At 35.3% G+C, this 21,231-nt stretch overlaps 1 protein-coding gene across 1 annotated transcript in view; it reads left to right on the forward strand.

Annotated features, from left to right (window-relative positions):
• The window catches only part of LOC124642083 (alpha-2Db adrenergic receptor), a 453,255-nt gene that overhangs the window by 188,574 nt on the left and 243,450 nt on the right, over nucleotides 1-21,231 (forward strand). The window contains exon 3 of the mRNA XM_047180386.1: nucleotides 3,351-3,494. Coding sequence (XP_047036342.1) covers nucleotides 3,351-3,494 — 144 coding nt within the window. The remainder of the gene's footprint in view (nucleotides 1-3,350; nucleotides 3,495-21,231) is intronic.

The following is a 21,231-nucleotide window of genomic DNA, read 5'->3' on the forward strand; positions in this document are numbered from 1 at the left end:
GAAAAGAAAATGGTTGTGATTATGTGTGGAAAAAAACCAATTAGTTACTGAAAAGAAAAAAGATTATCACTAAACATAAAGTATAGTAAATTAAATACACAAGAAATAAATAAACCATAAACCACAAGAAGCACGATTGGTGTCTAATTACAAAGAACTCTGAAAATCTCTAATTTTCATAATCATTTCACCAAAACAACGAAAAACAGTCTCTTCCAGCAAATGCCAACTACGCTCAACATCTGTGTCCAATATTATTTTCTATTTTACCATAACAACGCTTGACTTATTCCTGACTGTTGGTCGGGGCAAACACATTACACCTACCAACTTCTTGCAGTCGGGTAGTGGGTAATAGTATGTAAGGGGTTTTCACTTACAGTGATGTGTGCTACTGTATGTATTTTTCACTTTGTAGGTATATCTTGAAAATCAGTAATTGAGTAATGGTGAAGGAGAATATCTTGAGGAAACCTGAGCTTTAAGTCTGATAACGCCAATCCAAAGTGTGGTGAATGGCCAAATTAAAATCACTATTATGGATAGTCTCAAAAAGAATACTTGGAATATTTTTCTTACACATACTTAAGCGATTTCTGTCTGTGGGATATTATCAAATGACCCTTCTTGCTGTGCAGAGGAATAAAATGTCAGACTTCTACTAACTAAAACCTAACTTTGTTATTTCTGGAGCCCGTTATGTAGATACTAGGGCCACTGTAACTAGGTATTTCGACAATCCCAAAGTGTGTTTTGTCCCTAAGCCTAACGTAAATAAAGTTACATATCAAAATTAAACATCACTATTATTAGATATACTTTGGCATTATGATATTAGTCATTAAATACTTAAAAACCCAAACCCAGACAGTTCCTAAGATATTCCACGGAGAATTCTAATACGACATGATTGACCCACAAAATATTTATCATACATATCTATTTGATCCAAGATTTGGCTGATAATCGTATATCTTGGCATACGATGCATCCCAATTTAGATAGCTCGTAAATATTTAGCACGCGCAATAGAAGTACATGCATCGAACTGAATTTTGGAATTGCATAAAGTGCATTGAGAGTTTTATATCGGAGTTCACTCACATGTCTTTTGATTTTATACGACATATATCTGACTTTTATGGTTTGAATTGCTCAGATTTCTTTATATCGGGTGTGTCGTTCATAATCACATTAAATGAAATGCGTTAATATACTGGTTAATATATGTCGATTAATACAAAGAAAAAAATAAAAATACGTAAATAAAAAAAAATGAATTTTTCAAACAAATTAAATAGAATAAAAATGTGCGAAAATTGGAACACCATATAAAAGTCAGTCATTACAAATAACTGAAATTCTCCCTTGAAAACTGACAGCTGTCAACTGATCAAAACATTCGATACTCGTAACTTTATCTCTGCTTTACACATCATCATCATCATCCTCCGAGCCTTTTCCCAATCATGTTGGGGTCGGCTTCCAGTCTAACCGGATTCAGCTGAGTACCAGTGCTTTACACATGATGTTGTAAATTATAAAAACGAAAAATGAGTCCTGTGGTTAAACCACTGAATGGATTAGGTTATTTTTTTTACAATTCGCCATAGAATATCATAAAGTATATGCGATAGGATTTAATGTGATTGTGAACGACACACCCTGTATATGTACTAGTACATACTTCTACTAAGTATATTGTATACTTATATACATATACTATACTATATACTATACATGTATACAGTTCCGTGAGAACTACTGCTCGTACCGGGATAAAAAAATAGCTTATGTTACTTGGGAAGAGTGTAGGGTACCTTTTAGGGTACAAAAAAACAAACAAAAAAATGTTTCCTCAATTTTGTAATAGCATAGAATTATAATTGGTAACGATTAGTCTTGAAGTATCTGCATTGGAATTCTTACGTGGACAATCTCAGGAAACATAGACATACATAATTGTAACTTATCAATGAACACTAAAAAAGAACTGTTTTAAGTTGAGCAAAAGTGTCACGTTTACCTTAAAACACTTCTACACGCCTTACTACAACCTTCTAATCAAATACTCTTTACAATCTATCCGTGTCGCTTCCAGTCTTCCATTTGCCAAAGTAACGTCACAACCTATTTACCCACATAGCAACTTAAAGAAAATAAAATACTTATTTACGCCTACAAAATATCAAGAAAACTTCGTTATGAGCCTAAAATAGCCAGACATTTATAGACGCCTTTTAAGTTCACTTAAATTTTAAATCGTCTTATAACTTCGAGTAGGTACAATTTTTTTCAGAAAGGTCTTTTTTTGAGTACGAGGACACTGCAAACTTTTAGTCGGCCGATAGCTTGTTTGGGCTCTTAAATCAGTATGAAGATGAATGGTAGTACGCACATTGCAAAGATCAGGTATTTAGCCGGTATCAGACAGGCTGACACCTTTAATTAGAATCAAGATTTTCTTTAAAAATATTTTTTGCCAACTTTCGCTTGACTGTTTAGTCTGCAATGTACGTGTATTCTAAGAAAGAATTTTTAAATGGCTACGGACTTTTCTCATCAAATATTTAAAAAAGGGAAATGAGAAACTGTTCCTTTGGCGATTTGTAAATATTAAACCGTGCTAATTGTACGGATAGGCAATGGACAGGTTTGGCGATGTTTTTCTAAGTAAATAGCTTTTGTTGAGGATAAAGTACAGAAGGTTGGGGAATTAAATACTGTTGTATTTGCAGATTTGAGGGTCCGTTTTTAAGTTACCTTTGTAGACTGTTTTTACCTTTTAGAGGATCGCCATTTTACTGTTAGAGTGAATATAAAAGGGTTATTTCCGACTGTTGTGTAAAATTGAGGAATTTAAATAGCAACGATAATTTACAACTAAGCTACTTCAGACGTCTTTATTTGTTGCATCAAATTCCTTTCGGTCATTCTGGTGATCGATGTTGTTATATTTGTTTATGATTTAGATGCAATTGTACAATAAATTGCACACCTGTGTAACCCAAAATAGTTCTGGTTTCATCTATTCGACAACTCGTATTTTAATCCATGGGGATATGGCTAGAAATAGCGTGAATGATCAGGTCATGATGGAAAGGCATGATTCATCTATCGTGAATGTATTTATTAGAGAGAATTGTATTGCTGAAGAGTATGTTGAACCACCTCCTTTGCCCAGCAAAAAACACATAGAAAAGAGGAGTTACCTTTCAGGAATTTGAGGCTGCCAATACTCCTTTTACCACTTTCTATTCTGTAAAATTAACTTTTAAGAGGCCTTATTTTCAGCCTTCTGTCTATATGGAATAATACTTTTACCTAACTCCATGTTTCTATTGTTGCAGGCGGTGGACTACCTAAAGAAGCGCACGCCGGCGCGCGCAGCACTAATGATAGCGGCCGTCTGGCTGATGTCTGCGCTCGTGTGCATACCGCCGCTACTGGGCTGGCGGGTCAGCAGGCCGCCCGAGCAGTTCCCGCAGTGCAAGGTAAGCCTAAAGAAGCGCACGCCGGCGCGCGCAGCACTAATGATAGCGGCCGTCTGGCTGATGTCTGCGCTCGTGTGCATACCGCCGCTACTGGGCTGACGGGTCAGCAGGCCGCCCGAGCAGTTCCCGCAGTGCAAGGTAAGCCTAAAGACAGATCATGGAGAACATAATGATGAGTGGAAATGCCATAACCGAAATCTAAAAGAAAGTAATGTCGCCAAAATGCGAGCGTGTGGAGAACGTTACTATCTTTGGCCTTATACACAATCTTAAGAATCCGCTCTTTTTTAAACCATATCACCAATCAATCAAGACCTATCTTTGACATATGTTTCAAGGAACACGAATATCTAGTTCGTAACTGATTGTTTTGAACATGCCTACCGTACTCGCTACACACCCTATCGACGTCTTACTTGACCTACAAGAAGGCGCCTTACTTATCTGGATAAGTATATCCAGATGTAGAAAATGCATATTATAACTTAGAATCAAATCCACACTCGCATACTTGGGATGCTGGTTCCTCAACTTCTCAGCCACAATAGTTTGAAAAATAAACTACCTAAAATCACATCACAACGTACCATCTGTTTTTACCCTCAATTAATCTACAAATACTCCATTAAAAATACTATAACGGGAATCCAATGTTCGATCGAGTGATCCCTAGTTTTAACTGAAACTTCTTTACGACGGCTTCCTACCTTTTTTATCGCAAAATCATCCTTTTGGGTGAATATTAACGACTTTGATAGCAGTCTTAGAAGTGTTGCTGTAGGGCCCCGAAGCTTGAGATTTTAAAAAAGGTTTTTTGGTAGATTGCTCGTACATTTTCGTTGATAAGGAACGATTTTTTTATGGGAGTTGGTTCTAGTTTAGAGAAATTTAAATCAATTTTGAACACGAATGTCGATGAATCGATTTGATAGACGATTTTTTACAGCAGCGTTTAGGGTCTTTTTCTGAATTTTACAAACTTGCAACTTCCTATTTTCAAGGGAATATTTTTTTTGTAATATGTATACTTATAATTGTTTAGCTATTACCAACTCTTCCGTTGGTTTGTTTGAATGCTTTAATTACAAGAACCACTATTACAATTTGAAACAATTTTTATAGGGGTGCGTGAAATAGTACCCCAGAGTCGCGGGGAAAACCACTGATAAAACCTTGTTAAGTATAATCTTGAATAAACAGTGTTAAAATTGACACTTACAATACAATTAATTCAAATACAGGTTTTATTCCTTATTTAATTAAAAATAGCATTTGAAACTCGCTGGTTTAACGGCCTCGTTTCCAGGAATGCTCTCTATTAGTGGATTTTTAATTACACTCTCAAGAATCTACTATCTCAACGTGACTCTGTATTTTAAATTCGTCGTAATAATGCATTTATTACTGCTTATGGTAATGTGAATTTACTCGAGATGTAAGATATTCCGCTTATATGTACTTTCGTGAAGTGGTAGACAGAATTATAAAACTAACAACCTTTTAAAGTTATGACTAACCTATGTAAAATGTGTATAATTATATGAAAATGTCACTCGACCTTTGTCCGTCGGTCAGTCTACCAATTTCACGCCGATTCCAATATTTGGTAGGTACATATATATGCAGAGCCTGAAAAGGCACAAAACCTGCATGTCTACACGAATGGGAGAAGAAAACCCTATCAATACTCAACTACAATAAAATCTAGTCCAACAATATTTAACCATTTCTTATTAAAACAAATACATACTTACTCTAAGTTTAAAGTATATAAAAACCTCTAGAACCTCTGAAGGCACTCCCGCTTCAGCCTTATCAATTCTCTTTATATCCTTAACGGTCCACGAAGGGAGATTAATTTTCTTTCTAACCCTCCATAGATTAAAATTAGCCTGATAAGAAACCCTTGTTGCAAGCTGAGACAAATATTTTGAATTAAAGTGGCTTTTAGGCTTTTGTTTAAGGCATTTCTAAATGGGTGGTATATCAATATTGGGTTGTATATCTCATATTAATATTGAGAGAAAATCTGGACTTAAATAATAATAAATATTTGGTAAAAAGTAATGCAGTCGATGACGATGATTTTTATAATAGTCGGTTTCTACATTCTTATAAGCAGGGTTAAAAAAATAACCGTCTAAGTATATGTACGTGCTCTTCATTATTTTTGTTTAGCCACGTGTAACTTCAAATACACGCATCGGAATTTTAGACGGTTTTTCACAGCTTTATGAAGGAAGTGGGATGTACAACATACGACATTACCATCTCTATAAAATCATGGGTTTATTGTATGTAAATGGAACGTTGCGATTAATTTTGGGGACTCATAGTCTACAACCTAAAAAAGACCATGGGCTATTTTTTATCCGGGTCCGAAAAGTAGTTACCTCAGAATGATAGTAAAACTGAGAACAATTGCTGGCATCTAACAAAACCTTAATAGTAAAACGATCACATTACACAAAAATTATTGTCACAAAAAATAAAAGAAAATTCGATATAAATTACCTCCAGCTTTACATGAAAAAGTAGAGGAAAATTGACTGAAGAAAATATATTTTCTTAATGTTTATAGGCAGCCAATTTATCAGTTATCACAATGCACTAATGGAACTTTCTAGGCCATTACTCACGACGAATAAAACACGCTATTATAGTACTTCCAAATAAAATTATTCACGAACTGTTTGTGTTGTTTTGTGATTCTATTATAGATGGTCGTAAGGAAATTGTATGTCTTTTAAAACTTGATTGCAATGAAAGTTAATAATTACGTGTATATGTATTGTTAAGCTGTTCCCTGCGGTTTCATCAGCACCCAATGGGACCTACTTCTTGCATTCAGATAAAAAGTGGGTAAAAAGTAGTAGCCCATATGTTATTCTGATATAAAAGCAATATTAATGGCAAGTTTCATCAAAATCAACTAAGCAGTTTTTGCGTGAAAGAGGAACAAAGATTCATTTAAAAATTAGTAGGAAGTACAGCAACAGTATTGCAACACAACAATTATTAAGTACTTTATTTTTTCAAATTATTTTTCTTGTCTTTCTCTCTCAGCCGATCAGATCCATAAAATTATTCAATGCATTAGAAGTATTAAACTCATACAAGGATCGCATAACATCACAAATTCTATTGCTTTAAAAGGTATACTTACATAGAATCAATTCACGTAAGCAAATGTACGTACAATCGGCAATAAAAGTCGTTAATGTACCTATTTATTTTTCCTCATGTTAAAAATTACTTACGTTAGATTGAGCTGAAATCACGGCATTTATATTTTAAAAACAGTCGAGTAAAAATGCTATTGACACAATATTTAAGGAAAGCTTTTCTAGGATTTATCTTTAAGAAAAAGCTCTTTATTAATTTTTATTTAACACTGATATTAAGTCCAGATTTTACCCAATGCTGTAAAATTGCTTTCATGTATTATTATAAATATTGTCTCAAAAATCATTAAGGTTTATCCTTCGTAATTTTAAAGGAACTTTTACTCAATTTAGCATATTTCAAATACCCACAAAAATCAGTCTATCAATCTACCAATAAATTAAACGACTTTTGTACCCAACAGTATAAATCTGTTCGCCCTATATTCCGATTCATTCCCTTTATAGTCCTTTTGAATTAAACATATGAAGGCGATTTGTGTCAGAGAGCATTATTTATCAATTTCTGAACGTATACCTAAGGAATTCTTTGTTCTTTGTGTATTAGAATTTTTGTATGATTTTTATTTTTTTCTTTGACGATTGATGATATTTTAGTTGTATTAGTTAAGGTTCAAAAATTAGGGAAGTAAATGTATTCTTAGACTAAATACTAAGAGAGAGACTATAGAAAATAGAGTAGGTATGCCAAAATTGAGTAAACATGAGCTCGCCATTATTAAAACCCATTCATGTAGTTTTTTGTTTGTTAGGTATAAGTTAGCCAGATGGTATCTGTTTTCTACCTATTTTAAGGCCGTAATTCATATTGTGTTTTTTTTTTCGTGTCTTTTGCTTTTACCACAATAAAATGGTTCGATATGGACAGGTATAGAAATAAGTGAGACGGTTAAACGTTCCTTTTTACCCGAAACCATTTCAGTAACATTGACAACTAAAATTCCCTCATATTAGGTGTTTTCCACATTGGTCCGGAGATTTGATCCCAAAAACTTTTGCGGTCACATCGGTTCAACCTTTTACAGTAGTGCTAATAATTTCATTTAATTAAAATAGTTTTCTCGTACCCAAGTCCCAATAGATATTTGATCCTAGGGTTTAAATTAACGTATGTTTTGAAAAGGGTTTTCTAAATGTAAAAACTATTTTTGTGACCAAAAGGACCAAAGTTTAGGACCAAAAGTTTGTGACCAAAATGAGATTTAGATTTCTGAGGTAAGTTGAAAGGTGGTTAGGAATCGTGGACACGAAAAAAATTTGAGTAATAAAAATAATGAAGATGCTGTAATTTTTTAAGACTTGCAAGCTAAATTTCTTAGTACTTACTGATTATACAGAATAAATTTTAAGTTTGGGAATATAATATTATTGCAACTTAGTGGAACCGTGGGGAAAACTGCTTCTAACCTTCCGGTGAATTAAAAAAAAAAAAATCTGACACTACATGTTGTTCTGAGCTTGCTAAACTAACCAGCAAACCTTATAAAAAATAAGTAGTCAAACTGAGCTTCGTTTCCAAAACTACGTAACTATTTTCTATATTTCGCATTTTTGGTACTAAATCGTAGGACTCGGTATTTATAAATAACATACCTAGACACCTTCCACAAAAAAAGCAACAGACAGACAGACAGACAGTACAGAAAATTGATAGAAACGCACATTCACTAAGCAACCATTTGTCAGTCGGTGTTAAACGTTCGAAGCCATTGTGGAAACAGACGCATTTTGTTAATTAAATTGAATATGTTATTTTATTCATAGGTTACACTGGCTTTTTGATATGTACTTCTATAAAAATCTAGACATTTGCTTTAGTTTTTTTTGCCCTATTACTATGCAAGAAAGTGCTATTCATTATATTGAAAATTGCCTCCAAATATGAATTATATTTTGACATTTAAAATATGTAGTAAACCTACCCAGCCCCATCAAATCACTCTTTCACTCTAAGGTTGGCTGTAAGAGAACCCAACACTGGGTTAAGCTCGCTATTGTACATAATCTCTCTGTTTTCAATGAGTCAAATGTATTTATGTGTCATCCTCCTCCGAGCCTTTTTCCCAATCATGTTGGGGTCGGCTTCCAGTCTAACCGGATTCAGCTGAGTACCAGTGCTTTACAAGAAGCGACTGCCTATCTGACCTCCTCAACCCAGTTACCCGGGCAACCCGATACCCCTTGGTTAGACTAGTGTCAGACTTACTGGCTTCTGACTACCCATAACGACTGCCAAGGATGTTCAATGACAGCCGGAACCTACAGTTTAACCATGTGTCATCCGAAACACAGTCAGTGGTGTCTAAGATATACTTAGAAAGTACATACAAACTTAGAAAAGTTGCATTGGTACTTGCCTGACCTGGGATCGAACCCGCGCCCTCATACTTGAGAGGTTGGTCCTTTACCCACTAGGCCACCACGACTTGTATTTATGTGTGCAATAAAAAAAAATAAACTCCATTCTGTCTCAGTATATAGTCTGCGTAGAGCCTGTTGCCGATAGTCGAGCAAAAATTCCCAAAAAGTACAATTGTTGTGTGGGTATCCTTAAAATATTTATTTTGTTGCATTTTTACGGGAACCCATAAGAGTAATTACCTTTTAATAAAAAAAAAAAAAACAAACATTAAGTATAGCTTTACCTCCAATGTGTTCCCAACCTAACCTGAACATTAACAACAAAGCGAGACGAGTCATACATCAGAGAGGACGGGCAATGGATCATTTGGAAACAACCCTAATTTATGAATTGCCGGACTGCCACTCGGCTGGATGGGATAGTTTTACCATTGCTGGCGGATTACCTGGGCAGGATTTTTTTAGGGGAAGGCAATTATTTGTATCTACTAATATTACAAACTTGGAGATTTTGTTTGTTTGTTTATTCGAACCCGATAATCACAGGAACCACCGGGTTTATTGAATAGTTATATAGCTGACTAATCGAGAAAGGCTATAGGATTTTTATCCGTGTGTGCATACTTTATATTATTTTACTGGATTGAGGATGTCAGATAGGCAGTTACTCCATGTAGAACACTAGTACTCAGCTGCATTCGGTTAGGCTGGAAGTTGACGGCAACATAATTGGGAAAGGCTAGACAGATGATAATACTTATTTAATTTCTTCACTGATATAATTTTGAAATTCACACTTTTAAGCAGTCTAAAAGTTCACCTCAGTTTTGGGCAGCAGAAACCTATACCATTTCAATAATCTAAGTTACATTTCAACCCCAAAATAAACCAATTTCTGTACTTTACCATAACCACAATTGTAACGATAAATTATATTCACTTATAATAGATAAATAACGGTTAAAATAAACGATATTATCGTGTCAAAGCGGTGTAATGAATCTAACGCTATTTGCGAAGCGTAAAGCTTGGTTTAGACAATTGTTTAGCCTTAAATTATTTGTAACTGGATTTTATGGCCGTTTCATAAAAGGGTAATTTGTTAAAAATATTTAATGAATGATTGGAATACCTTTTTTGTTATTCTGTGTATGTCCGTATTATGAAATAAATAGTTTTTACTTTATTTAATAACTGATCAATTTGCACAATAATTCGTTTGTACTTATATTGTGAATCTAAAATGTTGGTTTGCTCTAAGGCTAGGAACCACTAGACCTATTAAAAAAACATTGTTGAAGCGAGCAATTATTATGGAAACTATAAGCTATTTTTTTGTGGTCAAACCTCTAGTAAAAGTAATAATGGTTCCTTCCGTTTTACATAAGAACTATGTAATGTATCTACCATGGCAACATCACATTATATTATCAAAATACTGCAGCAATATTTCCCACAACTTTTTCAATCAATTGTACCTAATATTTGTGTCAAAAACACAGCTTTTCCAACCCTTACAAAGTTAACCAGTAAATTAGGCACAGTTATAAGTACACGTTTAAATGTACGGTCTTAACAGTAATATATTAATGGTAACTTTAACCGTTTGTGTATGGGTTATCCGGCCTGTAATGCCTTATGGAGCCCTTGAGGCAAATAATCCTTTATGGCGAAAAGGGTAAACTGTTTAATTATTACCCTACCATCATTAGCTACCTTATAATGACTACTCTTGTATGTGTTTCTGTTATTCATTTTCATGAAACTACGGCTCATTTGATGAGCTTATTGGAGCTATGCCCCGGACTGCCAAACTGAGGGTCCCGGGTTCGATTCCCAGTTGCGGCAACTGTATGATTGGTGACTGTGGTCCTCTCTACTCATCAGCTGCCTTGCCTTTTCCCAATTGTGTTGCGGTTTGCTTCCAGTCTAACCTGATGACTATCTGACCTACTTAACCCAGTCACCCGTGCAACCCGATGGTAACACTGGTTGTCAAACTTTCTGACTTCTGACTAACTGTAACGACTGCCAAAGATATTAATTATGACAGTCGTCTGTAGTCTACCCTACTAATACCTTTAAATATTATACAATAGTTCATTATCAGTTGTATTAGCACCCATGACTCAAGCCAAGAAATAACTTATCACGGGGCTAATCGACTATGTGTAAAAAGAAAAGTCCCGATTTTTTTTATTCAGTGTTAAGTCTTGAATACACACCTCCAATCCTTTTAAACGTAATATAATTTATTTAGCCTTTATCTTCAGTCCGTGGGTTCACGGCCTAATCGTTAACCGTATCAGTGAAAACGGTAATTATAATAAATGGCTTATTTTCTATTCTGTACCGGAGAATTATGATTTCAATTCACAAAGCTATAAATTAATTTTAATAAAACATTATTTTGGACATAATTATGTTATTAGCCTTTGTTTAAAGCAGGTGTTGGATGGTTTGTTTAAGGAATTGGTGGGTTGTAAAATTAAGTGTTTTATGGTTTTGCAATTCTTGTTCGTTCATTTATTTATCCAGTATATAAGCCAGTATAACTTTTGAGAGTTTGATTTACTTATGAGTGCTAACACAACTGATAAACTACATACCTATATTACACGATATCTGATACATAAATATGCTGATTACATAAATATTGACCGTGTCGAGAATCGAATCCGGGGCCTTCTGTTCAGCAGGCTGGCAAGGTAGGCATTGCGATAACTAGGTCATCCTCCGAGCCTTTTTCCCAACTATGTTGGGGTCGGCTTCCAGTCTAACCGGCTTCAGCTGAGTACCAGTGCTTTACGAGAAGCGACTGCCTATCTGACCTCCTCAACCCAGCTACCCGGGTAACCCAGAAGCCAGTAGGTTAGACTGGTGTCAGACTTACTGGCTTCTGACTACCTGTAACGACTGTCAAGGATGACGATAACTAGGTATGACGTGTCATATTGTCTTTGTTCACTATTACTTACACGTTTTCACTAAGAATTACAAAACAATAATAAACTACCAACTATTTAAATACTCAGAATATCCAAGTTTATTCAAACCAAACACTTGCATAAGCTTTAAAAACATAACAATACGCAGTTCTGAAGTTTTCCAACAGTTCTGAAATCCGGATCTGAATTCAAAGAAAGTTTAAATAACGACTTGCAATACGGATTCCGGAGTTCCGGAGTTCCGTAGCTGTAATGAAAGAAAAACAGATCTGGCTTATGCCAGGTACTCTTATCTTGGAAGTTCTGAGGTAGCTCAAACTACTTATTAAAATATACACAGTAGTTCCTTGGGAATTTCTTGATTTATTGCAGTTTTCAGTGGTAGTTTAACAGGGGCATGTATTGAAACCAAAACGAATAAAGCATTTTAATGAGCATAAATTCAATAACAAAGCAAACAACTACTTTTGCTAAGAACCTGTTAATTCAAAACCTGGAATAGGAGAAGTAAAACACGTTTTGCTTTACGCACACTAAAATGATAGATATGTTTGTGTTGCCTGCATACTTATCCGTTTTGCCGAGTGTACATAACAGATCACATAAGGCAGTACATAAGAGAAGTACATAAGAATGTATGTAAGAGTAGTACATAAGGGGAGTACATAAGAGAGTAAATAAGGGAAGTACATAAGGGAAGTGCATAAGAGAGTACATTAGAGGAGTACATAAGGGGACGATATAAGAGTGTGCATAACGGAGTACATAACAGAGTACATAACGGAGTACATAAACGGGTACATAACAGAATACATAGCGGAGTACATAACGGAGTATATAACAGAGTACATAACGGAGTACATAGCGGAGTACATAACGGAGTACATAACGGAGTACATTAGAGTACATAACAGAGAACATAACGGAGTACATTAGAGTACATAACGGAGTACATAGCGGAGTACATAACGGAGTATATAACAGAGTACATAACGGAGTACATAGCGGATTATATAACAGAGTACATAACGGAGTACATAACGGAGTACATAACGGAGTACAAAACGGAGTACATTAGAGTACATAACGGAGTACATAACAGGGTACATAACGGAGTATATAACAGAGTACATAACGGAGTACATAGCGGAGTACATAACGGAGTACATAACGGAGTACATTAGAGTACATAACAGAGAACATAACGGAGTACATTAGAGTACATAACGGAGTACATAGCGGAGTACATAACGGAGTATATAACAGAGTACATAACGGAGTACATAGCGGAGTACATAACGGAGTATATAACAGAGTACATAACGGAGTACATAGCGGATTATATAACAGAGTACATAACGGAGTACATAACGGAGTACAAAACGGAGTACATTAGAGTACATAACGGAGTACATAACGGAGTACATAACGGAGTACATAACGGAGTACATAGCGGAGTACATAATGGAATACATAACGGAGTACATTAGAGTACATAACAGAGTACATAACGGAGTACATAACGGAGTACATAACGGAGTATATAAGAGAGTACATAAGAGGAGTATGTAAGAGGAGTACATAAGAGGAGTACATAAGAGGAGTACATAAGAGGAGTACATAAGAGGAGTACATAAGAGGAGTACATAAGAGGAGTACATAGCGGAGTACATAACGGAGAACATAGCGGAGTACATTAGAGTACATAGCGGAGTACATAGCGGAGTACATAGCGGAGTACATAACGGAGTATATAACAGAGTACATAACGGAGTACATAGCGGAGTACATAACGGAGTATATAACAGAGTACGTAACGGAGTACATAGCGGAATATATAACAGAGTACATAACGGAGTACATAACGGAGTACATAACGGAGTACGTAACGGAGTACATAACGGAGTACATAGCGGAGTACATAACGGAGTACATAGCGGAGTACATAACGGAGTACATAGCGGAGTACATAACGGAGTACATAACAGAGAACATAACGGAGTACATAACGGAGTACATAACAGAGAACATAACGGAGTACATAACGGAGTACATAACGGAGTACATAGCGGAGTACATAACGGAGTACATAGCGGAGTACATAACGGAGTACATAACAGAGAACATAACGGAGTACATAACGGAGTACATAACGGAGTACATAACAGAGAACATAACGGAGTACATAACGGAGTACATAGCGGAGTACATAACGGAGTATATAACAGAGTACATAACGGAGTATATAACAGAGTACATAACGGAGTACATTAGAGTAGATAACAGAGTACATAACGGAGTACATTAGAGTACATAACAGAGTACATAACGGAGTACATTAGAGTACATAACGGAGTACATAACGGAGTACATAACGGAGTACATAGCGGAGTACATTAGAGTACACAACAGAGTACATTAGAGTACATTAGAGTACATAACGGAGTACATAGCGGAGTACATAGCGGAGTACATAAGAGGAGTACATAACGGAGTACATAACGGAGTACATAACGGAGTACATAACGGAGTACATAACGGAGTACATAGCGGAGTACATAACGGAGTACATTAGAGTACACAACAGAGTACATTAGAGTACATAACGGAGTACATAACGGAGTACATAACAGAGTACATAACGGAGTACGTAACGGAGTACATAGCGGACTACATAACGGAGTACATAACGGAGTACATTAGAGTACATAACAGAGTACATAACGGAGTACATAACGGAGTACATAACAGAGTACAAAACGGAGTACATAACAGAGTACATACGAAGAGTACATAACAGGGTACATAACGGAGTAAATAACAGAGTACATAACGGAGTACATAATGGATTACATAACGGAGAGTACATAAGAGGAGTACATAAGAGGAGTATATAACAGAGTACATACGAGTATATGACAGTACATAAGAGGAGTACACAAGGGGAGTACATAAAAGAAGTACATAAGAGGAGTACATATGAGAGTAAATAGGAGGAGTACATACTTAGTACTATTTTTACAAATTAAACGAGGACACAAATTACTCTCCCAATTACTCAATAAAGTAAATCGTTTTCAACTCAGCCTACCCCATAATTGAAAAAAACTTCACGGACCATCCACGTGGTTTGTAATTAGAAAAAACGTAAAAAAAGGAAATATTGATCAAACTTCGTAATAGCGTCTTCAATATAGTATTAAACATTAATTTATTAAACTTTTCTAATGAATTTTAAATTAGTTTTTCCATCAACATTATAATGTTATGTCGTTAGTATTGATTTTTTAAAGACTTGTTTACATTTTGTTCTGTTACGTTTCCTGAAACATTCATTTGGATTTCATGATCAATCTTCTGTAGTAAGAATTTAGGAAACAAGGTAGGGTACAAAGAAATCTAAGGTAATGTGTAAGACCTTACCTTAACGATAAACTGATTGTTCCGTCCAAATGCGTGGTAGATACATAGATATACAGATATGCATAGCTCAAAAAAACAAAATTTACCTCCCCACTCAGATACATTTAATGGTTACTTAAGCCATTCCTTACTGAAGGATTTGTATGACATTCCGTCACTAAGGAGTGACTTAAGTAATCATTAAATGTCTCTGAGTGGGGAGGTTAGTTTTTGTTTTTGTTTAAAATTTGGGTGAATTTATTAATTAGGCTTTAGTTTAGGTCTATTATAAACCTTAAAAAAAATTACAAATCTTTTATAGGACTACGTGAAGTAGTTTTTTTCATGGCACGGCTGAAATGAAATGAAATGAAATGAAATGAAATTAAATGAAATGAAATGAAATGAAATGAAATGAAATTGTTTATTTTGCAAGTTGGACATAAAATCACTTTTACACGTCATTTTTAAGAACGCTGAGGTCGGCATTTCCTAATGACTGATCCCTGAGAAGAAATGCCGAAACAAACTCAAGGGTCATAGTCTCTTTTAAAGTCCAAACATGTTATAAATCAAATAATATTAGGTGTGAGTGTCACTATGTACGCGGTCTGGAATGGCCTTTTGAGGAAAGAGCCACATCAGGCTGGAGCTGACCAGTCCCAACAGACGGCACGCATGTATCAGTCGTCGTGTAGCTCAACCATATCTTAGGGAGCTCAACGACCTGTCACACGACGATACCAGATCTGCAGAACATTTGCGTAGGCCATTCAAAAATACTCAAACCCGCCAGACAGTATTTATGTTATAAGAATATATAATGTTGCTCGCATACACGATACTCACATTCACAATAATAATAAATAATAATGCCCCGCAGGGCATCTGAGGCGGATGACGGGGAGTAGCGACCCCGCGGGGCTATATATCCGAGTGCTCCAGGGAGAGTATACTGTCCCCCACCTCCGGCTTGCCGGAGTGAAGCATGACGGGGGATAGGTCTCCCGCCTCTTGGCTTGCCTTCACCGGCCGGTCAGAGTGGAGTCGCTAGAGTAGGGTTAGCAGCCCGCTCGGAGGGTAGGTGCCTCGTGGTAAGTGGCGAGTGGGCCGGTGATGCTGGACCCACAGGGAGCGCGTGATCTGCGTTTAAAGTCCGCCGAGGTATCCTCACCCTTCAGCCGCTCATGTACCTGTTGCCCCCTTGTTGCGATTTAGCGACTGATTCCCGGGGGCCCAGTAAGTGAGTTGGCGAGTCTCCACCTGCCATTTTTACGTGTATTTATTACATTGTTATCGGCAGGTGCCATAGTTCCCGTAGTTTCCCCATTCCTAGTCCACTAGCATCCCATCACAATAGCCCAAGTAGTTTTCATCCATAGTTAGCAATAGTTTAGCACAGAACCGGGGATTGTCCTTGGGTACATTTCTATAGTGTATACAGGGATAATTGTCGGTTTTGTGTCACCATTTCATTAAAGTTGTCTCAAAAGGGCTTCAGCGTGTTGGCTTCGGCCCCACGTTCGCCTCCCAAAAATCCGGGACTCTATAGTCCCGAGGTCTGGTAGAGACATACAAGGTATAAATAATAAAAAAAATACAATTATAATATATAAATGTCAAAAAAAAATGTCATTAATAAAATGTTATCTGATGATAATAATATTTAAATGTCAAAAGAACAATACACAGGCATTTGAAAAGATATCACTCACTAAGCGAGCAGCTCATTCCCAAGCTTCTTTATCATTTAAATAATCAGATATTTTGTAATATCCTTTTTTCAAAAGTTTGGATTTTATATGATTTTTAAATTTCTTAATAGGTAAATCACGAACCGCTTTGGGAAGTTTATTGTAAAAGCGTATACATTGACCCATGAACGAGTTGCTTACTCTGTGGAGGCGAGTAGCATGTACAGCAAGATTATGTTTATTCCTAGTATTTATGCTATGAACATCAGACATTTGAACAAAGTTAGAAATGTTTTTACGAACGTACATTAAATTTTCAAAAATATATTGAGAAGCAACAGTCAGAATATTTATTTCTTTGAATTTCTCTCTGAGAGAAACTTTTGGACCCAGATTATAAATGGCTCGAACAGCTCTTTTCTGTAAAATAAATATAGTCTCAACATCTGCACAGTTTCCCCAAAGGAGGATCCCATACGTCATTGAACTATGAAAGTAACTAAAATAAACTATTCTGGCTGTGTCCACATCGGTGATTAGTCGGATCTTTTTAATAGCATAGGCGGCTGAACTAAGCCTTCCTGACAGTTTAACAATATATGGGCCCCATTGGAGTTTGGAATCAACGGTCAAACCAAGAAATACCGTTGACTCAACAGGCTTCAACTCTACTCCATTTAGTTGTACATTGGTTGGTAACTGCCTTACGTTTGGCGTTGAGAATTTAATTAACTTCGTTTTAGATTCATTTAAAAGAAGATTATTGACATTAAACCAATGAACAACCTTAGAGAGTGCATTGTTAACTTCGTCAAAATTGTCGAGTTGGCGCTTGATTTTAAAAACGAGTGAAGTATCATCGGCAAACAACACAATCTTGTGATTATCCCTTATGTATCACATAAGGGATAGTCACAAGATTGTGTTCAAGAAGGTCATTAATATAAATAAGGAACAAAAAAGGGCCTAGAATTGAACCCTGTGGAACCCCCATGGTGACCGTGGATCCAGAAGACCTCTTACCGTTGACATCCACCCTCTGAATTCTATTATGCAAATAAGAAGTCAGAAGGTCAAGAGCCTTATTTTTGATACCATAGTGGTGAAGTTTCCTGATGAGTATATCATGGTGCACGCAATCAAAAGCCTTGGACAAGTCGCAGAAAATACCGAGCGCATCCTGCGAATCCTCCCAGGCCTCGAATATATTTTTAAGCAATTCCACGCCCGCATCCGTAGTAGAACGACCCTTGGTAAATCCAAATTGTCTTGTGTGCAACAAGTTGTTTTTATTAAAATGGCTCAACAATTGACGTAATATTAACTTCTCAAAAATTTTACTCAAAGTGGGTAAAATTGAAATTGGCCGAAAATTTGATGGATCGGTTGTACTACCAGATTTAAACAATGGGATTACTTTACTAAGTTTCATCAAGTCAGGAAAAACACCAGACGCAATACAAGAGTTGAACACAGTTGCTAAATAAGGTGAAATTATTTCAATTATCGATGAGATTATCTGAACTGACAATCCCCAAAGGTCAGCAGTCTTTTTTACATCGAGATCTTTATATGCTAGAATAATATCCTTAGAGCTAACAACTGCGAATTCAAAACCTTTGTCACATTCCGCAATACAATTTTTTAATATTGTAAAAGCCGAACTGGAAGAAGACATCAGAGTTCTGGTTGTTAAAATAGGGATATTGGTGAAAAATTTTTCAAACTCAGATGCTACCTCCGAGTCTGACTTAACGTCTACATTGTTTATTTTTAAGTGGAAGTCTCGATTCCGTACAGTGGATCGGCCTATTTCTGAATTAATTATATTCCAGGTGGTTTTTATTTTATTTCCAGAAGCTTTTATTTTTTGTTTTATGTGTATTGATTTTGCGGAGGTACATGCTCTTTTAAATATTTTTGAATAGTTTTTAACATACTGTTTAAATGTTTCATCTTGATTGAATGATCTTTCATAGTATAATTCAAACAACTTCTGTCTACTTTTGTAAATACCCGGCGTTGCCCAATCACTAAATGTTGCCTGATCACAGACAGATATGGACTTAGTGGTAAAAACTTTTTTAAATTCACAGTTAATTAAATTGAATAAAAGGCTATAAGCTTGATCAGGATTATCATGATAGGGCAATTCAGGCAGTTTTTCACACAAGTTATTTTTAAAATGTTCCAACCGATGTTTGTTTATAGGAATAAAACTTACATTTTTTCTCATAGCTCTGATAGTTTTCATAGGAAAGGTAACTAATTGACCAGAGTGATCAGAATCCAGCACATTTAAAATTTGTTTATTTAAAGGTTTTAAGTTTGTAAAAATGTTATCTATACATGTAGCACTAGTGCTAGTTATTCTAGTTGGCTCGAGAAATGTACTGTACAAGTTGTATGATTTAAATAGAGTTATAAAATTATTAACAATAGGATTATTTTCCAGTATATTAATATTAAAGTGTCCACAGACGACAACTGTTTTATTATTATTAGAAATTTTGAATAATACATCTTCCAGATGCTTCTCAAAAATTGTATATGTTGCACATGGGGGCCTGTATACACTCATTACAATGAACTGCTCAAGCTCAACGCATAACGCACCAAACAATATCCTTCCGTTCCTTGTATTTAATATTATTGCGAAGAATTATTAGAGAACCACCACGTATTATATTTACTCTGCTGTACGAGCTACCTACACAATGGTTCTTGAAGCTAAACATGAACTGATGCTCTTTAAGCCAATGCTCAGTTAAACATAAAATATCTATATTATTACAGTTCATAAACAACTCCAATTCCAATTCTTTACCAATCAAACCTTGAATATTTTGATGGAATATATTCAGATTGTGTTTGTTTCTAGTATTTATATTCAAAGGGTTTGATGGATCAGAAGTGACAACATTTTTTGTGGTATTTAATTGTACATTTGAAGATATAATTGTATTTATGTCACAATTCAAAATAATCGATTGACTATTGCTAGAGATTGGCTCTATTGTCTGGTGGTGGAATTTAAATCACTTGGAACTAATTCCAAGTTCTGTGAAAAAATAAAACTAGACTGCTGAAAAGGAGCAGTATCGTTAGCCAAGCATTTGGCTTTGTTAAAAATACAATAAAATAGCGATTTTGCTATTTGTTCTTTATAAAAATTACAAAGATAATAATTATCTTTTGTCATAAAATAATTATTACTAATGAGTACATTAGAGTCAATAAAATTGAATTTTTCATTATAAAATGTCATGGTTTGTAATTTGAGATTGCATTTATGTCTATAGTTGTTTTCCGTCTGCGACAAGCCCTTGCCATAGGGAAAAGCATACAAAATTATTTTATTTACGTTTAATTGAGATAAACACTCAAAGTATTTAATTACTGTTTCAACAGTGGCATTTCCTCTTCTCCCAATTAGAACAACCAGAGTAGTAGTTGGACAGTAACTACTGCTTAATATTTTATCTAATATATGTTTATAAGAAGCCTCAGGCATACAATAGTTTATTAATACCTGGTCACCTAAATATTGGTGTAATTTGTGACACATGTTTTGTCCAATTTCATCGCTATACATTACTATTTTGTTGCATTTATTATTTTCATTTTGTATCAATTTAATTGTTTTTTGTGTGTCGAAGGAAGTACTTTTTTACAACTATTTAATTTAATCAAATGAGAGGATTGATGAGACTCATCTAACCCTAAACAGCCTGGCAGATCTTGTTCACAACCTGGTGTTCGATTGTTTGTCAATGAATTAAACTTTTTTTCATTCTCACTACACAGATCCACCAAGCCGTTCATTGCCAGTATGTACTCACCCATTTCTCTTTGTGAGGTTTGATATTTGCATGTAACTGCCATCAATGATTCTTGTAAATGGAGAATCCTTGACTGCAGATGCTCCATATCAACCTCATATTCTTTTTTACTATTATGGAATTTTAATTGTAATTTTTTACAACTGTTAAATGATTTGTAGTTTTTGCTGAAATTATTTTTGTTACTTTTAATTAATTTTTGGGTCTTTTTGATAAATTTATTTATTTTGACATATTTTTTTAATTTGTTGTTGCTGCCAATGATTTGCTTGACCTGAGATATTGATGCAAAACTATTGTCAGTA

This window comes from Helicoverpa zea, chromosome 23 (genome assembly GCF_022581195.2).
Source record: "Helicoverpa zea isolate HzStark_Cry1AcR chromosome 23, ilHelZeax1.1, whole genome shotgun sequence".
In the NCBI taxonomy this organism is placed as follows: Eukaryota; Metazoa; Arthropoda; class Insecta; order Lepidoptera; family Noctuidae; genus Helicoverpa; species Helicoverpa zea.